Raw genomic sequence first — 6000 nt, forward strand, 5'->3', positions numbered from 1 at the left:
CTGTGGCACAGCGGACACTGGCTGCTGGCTGTGCAGTGTTGTGCCCATGCCGTCTTCTTGCTCCTTATTCTGTTTCTGTTCTTCTCAACCCCCACCCCCATCTTCCTTTCTCCCACTCAACCTCATAAGGCTTTGAGAGCTTGCAGTCCCTTTTCACTTCTGCATTTAGCAGCAAAGCTGTGTGTGTGTGTGTGTGTGTGTGTGTGTGTGTGTGTGTGTGTGTGCGTATAGAGAGAGAGCGCGAGAGCCCGAAAGTTAGACAGTTGCTTCTTTCACTTCCAGTCTGCTTTGGATTAATTGGGCTGAACCCGATATTTTTTCCAAGAAATTGAGCTGGATCCTTTGGAAAATCAGTCTGGAAGGGCAGAAATGTAGCGTGGGGCTTGCTCGGCTGTTTGGTTTTGTGTTTATTTCATTTAGCTTTTGTGTTTGGTATTCCCAGCCTCCCATAACGCAGTCTTTAGGAACTCATAGCTGATCTGACTAAAACAGTGTTCTTATTATATTTGTTACTGGTTTCACCTCCCTGCAGCCTAGCCCTCCCCTAAATGTGCCACCTCTGTGTTTTGTTTCAGCGCTTGCAACTGAAGCTACAGCACACCCCTTCATTGTGGATTGTTTCCAGTATCCAGACCTCCACATGTCAGCAGTAGGCTCCTGATGCGGTCCATCCTCCTCCACCCCTCCTCACTGTTTTCAAAGAGAGAGGGCCTTCAGGAAACACACCCCAAAAGTGCAGGTTGGTGGAGGCAACTCAGCCTTGTCTCGGTTTCCCTAGATGTGAATTTCAACGCGGGAAATGTGGAGTCACTTGCAGGTGGCGTGAATGTGTCTGTTCCCAGCTGCATGCTGTTCTCCTTTCAAGTTCTGCAGGTGGCTGCAAAGCCCGGAAGACATAAACCAGTCAGTTTATGTCTATCCATAAGGCAGGCTGCTGAGGCTGGGAAACTTGTTTGTTTGATAAATTTCATGCACCAACTCATCATTTATTCTGAGAAATCTTTAAAGCAAAAAATATTCATCAGGAATCAGCTACTTAAAAACAAAATCTACGAGCTCTTGCAAATTTATTACAAAGGATCCCTTTAAGCACTTTGTTAGGTTTTGTCTCTGTGTGTATCTGTATGATCCTGAGGGCCACTGAGGATTTGTCTCTGTGCGTATCTGTGTGATCCTGAGTGCCACTGCGCATGCTTGTGTGCCAGCTCTCTCCTTCTACCAAGTGGGTCCTAAAGACCACACTCTGGTTGTCAGTCTTTGTGGAAGGCAGCTTTCCCCACTAAGTCAGCGATTCTCAACCTCCCTCATGCTGCAGTCCTTTAGCCCAGTTCCTCATGTCGTGGAGACCCCCAACCATACAATTATTTCCTTGCTACTTCATAATTGTATTGTTGCGACTGTATGAATCGTAAAGTGAATATCTGCTATGCACAGAGCTTGAGAGCCACTGTGCTAAGCCATCTTGCTGGTCAACATTACCATCTTATTTGCTGATCTTTTTTTTGTATAGGACACATCTTGATTGAGGATGTTACGCTTTAGCAACACTGGCAATTTAAATATTCGATGTGCTCTTGGAGTTTAGTCCTTGAGAACTTCTTGAGTTCTTGTTTATTAATCCCGATACGATATGATTTGTGGTGTTTTATAGCCCACTCCACCCCAGGATAACCCTGGTTCTTACACTTCACTATAGTGTACCTAGACTTGGATAGTGGGATGAGATCCTCGGTTTCTTGCTGCTACCAACCTCTTGATGGAATCCAACCTGTAATCTTGATTTTGCCTTTCTTGTCAGTCTTCCTATTTTCTGGCATCAAGGAGATGGGATGATTTTGAGAGTCTCTATAATAACGAAAGTCAAAGATTCAAGTCCCAGCCCTGCTACCGATATTATTGGTGTCCTTGGGCAGGTTTTGTCCCTTCTGTGGAGTGTCTCCATCAGGATGAGAGGGATGGAGAAATAAATACCCATTTTAGAGGCTAATTTTCATGACTAAAGATTTCTACATCTCCAATATTCAGAACCGTCTTGCCAGCAAAAAGTTCTGAAAAAAGGGTTTGGTGAATTTTAGCACTTTGTTGTTATCTGCTGCTCAGTGTGCTGATGGGGTTTTGTCAACTTGACAGGCTGGGAGGAGGAACCCCTCAGCTGAGAAAAGGCCTCCACTTGTGGGAGGGCCTGGCCCATTGTGGGCTGTACAGTCCTCCATGGCCTCTGCTTCAGTTCCTCCCACCAGGTTCCTCCCCTGACTTCCCATTACAGACTGTCATCTGTGATGCTCCCCACATTGTTTTTGACCAATGTTTTATCACAGCAGTAAAAAGCAGACTACTGCGTGCATACTATGTCTGTACCCATTTGCTGCCCTAGAGCTTATAGGCTTTCCGTCTTCACCCTCACCTTGTTAAACGTGTTGAGTCGCAGTATTTGCTTCCACATCTAGAACACAAAAGCTAACTCTTTCTCAACACAATAAAAGATCTTAGTATAAAATGAACCTAGTTACCAGCTTAGATTATTTGTAAGGGTTTTGATTTTGTTTATTATTTTTAGACAGATGTGAAGCAAGGAGAGGTGATAAGCATCAGTAATCCCAGCAACTGGGAAGTGGAGGCAGAGGGGTCAGCCAGACTGGCTATGTACAGTGAGCATGAGGAACAACTAGCTATGGGATACCTGCTTCTAGAAGAAACGGAAAGGATTTGAAATGCTGACTATAAATTGGGATTTGCTTGGTTTTTATTATCACTCAGTTGCTGTGTAGTTTTATTACAAAAATGATAGAGAAGGTATTGTTTCCCTGGCAGAAGTAGGATTTAATTTTTAATTTCGCCAAAGAATTCTCACTTCTGTTTGGGATGCTTTTAATTTTACATTCAAAAGTATGTAATTAAAGAAGACTTCCTGTCAGTAGACACTTAGAAATGTCAAAATTAGTGTACAGACATAATTATTGTTACTGTGGTAACAAACTGAATTCTTGAGGCTATTATAAGCATTATGTCACGTGTTCTGTAAGATCCTTATCCTTTGTGTTTTCAAGATAGTTTTGGGTAAAGACTTGGTGTATGGCCAGTTTCACTAATTCTAAAGAAACATCAAAATAAGATTTAAAAAGTTCTTACAACCTGCCCGTTGCTTAAATTGCATGTAGTAGTTGTAACACTTCCGTTACATAGCATCATTATTCCCCATTTTATAGAGGACAAAGAGACACAAAGCCGCTCAGTAGATTCCAGAGTCTTTTGAGAAGTCAGGACTTGCGGAGACGGAAATCTAAGGTGTTCAACTGACAGGCATCTGAACGCTCAATTATGGTGCTGCCTACAAACTGCAAATTGCATGAAAAAGATGACGAACGGTAAATGGAAGGGCTAAATTACATAGAAGTCTCGGATTCTGGGCTCAGCGGTTTTATGGGCATGTGGTAGATAGCCAGTCAAAGTCTCACTGTGGGTTCATGGCAGGATGGGGACCGGTTGCACGTGGAGAGCTGGAGGCCACCTCTAACACGTGGGCTGGCTTAAAGAGAACAAGAGAGATCATTCCGAGTAGCTGAGTGAGACGGAATGAGAATGAGCATTTGAGGAACAAGATTAAGATAGCTGCCTGGGAGCTTGAGTGCGGATGGGCAGAGGTGGAAGTGGAGATCTATCTAGAAGCATGCAGGGAAATGACGTACAACCCAGGCTCTTGGGGCACCCCCCAGAGGGAAGTGGGCTAGATATCTCAGCAAGCATGGGACAAAAGAAAGAAAAGTAACGTCAGCAGTACCATTTAATTCCTTACTGATTTGCTTATTCGTTCTGTTACTGAAGGTTAAACTCTTCTGAAGAGTTTTTAGGTTTCTTTTTCACAGTCTTGGCTGTTCTTCCGTAGTTTGGTACTTAGGGCCACATTCTAAGTGTCCTAAACTTTTGATTCCTCTAAGATTGTCATTCCTGGATCCAAGCTGTAAATCGCAGTAACTGGAAATATGTTGTCAGAAATTTGAACCGTGATTCATTTGGCACTTTAAAAAAGACTTTTACATTACACTTATTTCTATTTGTTTTTATTTATTTACTTATTTATTTGATGTGTGTGTGTGTGTGTGTGTGTGTGTGTGTGTGAAGAAATAGAGATGGGGAAGAAAGTAGGCACATTACCATGATAATTTATGGATGTTGGTTTTCTCCTTTAGTCATGTGGGTCCTGGGGTTGAGCTCAGGTTCAAGAGTGGTTCTCCACATTTCCTCCCCCATACGTGAGTGGTGTCATGGGACGGTGGTCGTAGGTAGGGGACTGAAGTGGCAGTTCTGCAGGCTCAGCCGTGTCTGGTGAGTTCACAGATAAACCACAGACTCAGAGCCCAGTTCTTCTTTAACCCCCTTATCCTCAAAGGGTGTTTGGTTTGTTTCTTCCAAGAAATGTCTATTCATTTGCCATTTTGAAAGATGCCTAAAGGCAGAAGCATGGGAGTTGGAAGGAATTTCTAAAACCTCAACCCCTCCTGGTTTTCACGAGGGCCTGACCCTCTCAGTGGGGTCCTGTGACTTCCAGCAGGGCTTTGGAAGAATGCATCACTGCATCTGTAAAAGCCCCTCTTCTGACTCAGACGACCAGAGAGGGCAAGAGCGTGTATTTCCCTTGCCTTCCTGGACCGTACTGGAGTACTAGGGAAATGAGATATTATTTTTAACCAGTAACAGATAGCTAAAATGATTTTTGACTTTGTGTAGCTTAATTTCTGTACCACATGGACTGCTGTTCTCTATATCCTGAGGGCACATATGCATTATGTATAACTATATGTTTCTATTCAATGTATTTTCTTTAATGCATTTAGAGCTCCTTTTGTTCAGTGGTTTTGTGTTTTTCAATAGCACCAGTAACCAGTTGTAGATTTTTTTTCCATTTTAACCAATTGAAGCAAAAGTGTCATTTAAAAATAGGTATCAGAATGCAATCTAAAGTCTTTGTGTATAGTTAAAAATATTTACTCTACTGTCTAAGTGTGAATTCAGTTGCCATGATAAAATACTGACCAAAACAAACATGTGAAAGACAGGGTTTATTTGGCTTATAGGTTCAGTCAGTCACCGAAGGAAGCCAAGTAAGGAAATCAAGGCAGGAACCGTAGTTTTAGGAACTGAAGAGACCATGGAGGAATAGTACTTAGTGGCTTGCTTCCTACGGTTTGCTCAGCTTTGAGAGCTTATTTTTCTGCAACCCAGGCCCACTTGGTGGTACCACCTGTGATGGGTTAAGCCCTCCCACAATCAACCATCAATCAGGATAATTCAGTAGGCTCGCCCATAGCACAATCCAGTGGGGACATTTTCTCAAGTGAGGTTTCCTCTTCCCAAGTGACTCTAGCTTGTGCCAAGCTGACATAAAACTCTCCTGCACACATGGCTTGCTCAGCTTGGTTTCTTATACAACCCAGAACCATAGTGAGCTGGGCCCTTCCGCATCAATCACCAACCCAGCAAATGCCACACAGCCATGCCCAGAGGCCCTTCTGATGAAGGTAGTTCTTCCTTCGGTTGAGGCTCCTTCACAGGTGACCCTAGTATGTGTCTGTTGGAGCCCACAAGACAATACAGTAAATGTCCAGCTGACAGATTCATAAAGGCAAACCCACAAGTATACAACTAATGGGCTTATGCCGAGCCGCAGGAATACTCGTCTTTTGGAAAAAGTCACTGTCATATCTGTAAAAACCTTGTGAAGCCATGATTCTTTCCTTCAAAATGGGATTCATTTCCAAATCACCTCATCAGTGTGACTTTTATACAGGAAATGGAGTGACCTTGCTCCATTCTCCAGTACTACAAGGCTTTGGAGCAACGGTCTTCACTCTTTGTTCTAACAGTCGAATTTACATAGAGTCAATCCCACAAATTTACCTGCTAACAGATCACATAACAGGAAGGCAGCATGCCCCACCTTAGCTAACAAACAAATCTAGGCATCCCCCCCCCCCAACACCCCGCCCCCCCCCCCCCGCGCAA

The 6000-nt window shown here is 43.5% G+C and overlaps 1 protein-coding gene across 1 annotated transcript in view; it reads left to right on the plus strand.

The window, feature by feature from the left end:
• Nucleotides 1-6000, plus strand: part of LOC126505837 (uncharacterized) — a 28879-nt gene that overhangs the window by 16996 nt on the left and 5883 nt on the right. The window contains exon 2 of the mRNA XM_050149075.1: nt 576-739. Within this exon, the coding sequence (XP_050005032.1) occupies nt 576-653 (78 nt within the window). The 3' untranslated portion in view covers nt 654-739. The remainder of the gene's footprint in view (nt 1-575; nt 740-6000) is intronic.

The sequence above is a fragment of the Alexandromys fortis genome, unplaced genomic scaffold, assembly GCF_014885135.2.
Source record: "Alexandromys fortis isolate MF-2015 unplaced genomic scaffold, M_Fortis_MF-2015_v1.1 scaffold_4, whole genome shotgun sequence".
NCBI lineage: Eukaryota > Metazoa > Chordata > Mammalia > Rodentia > Cricetidae > Alexandromys > Alexandromys fortis.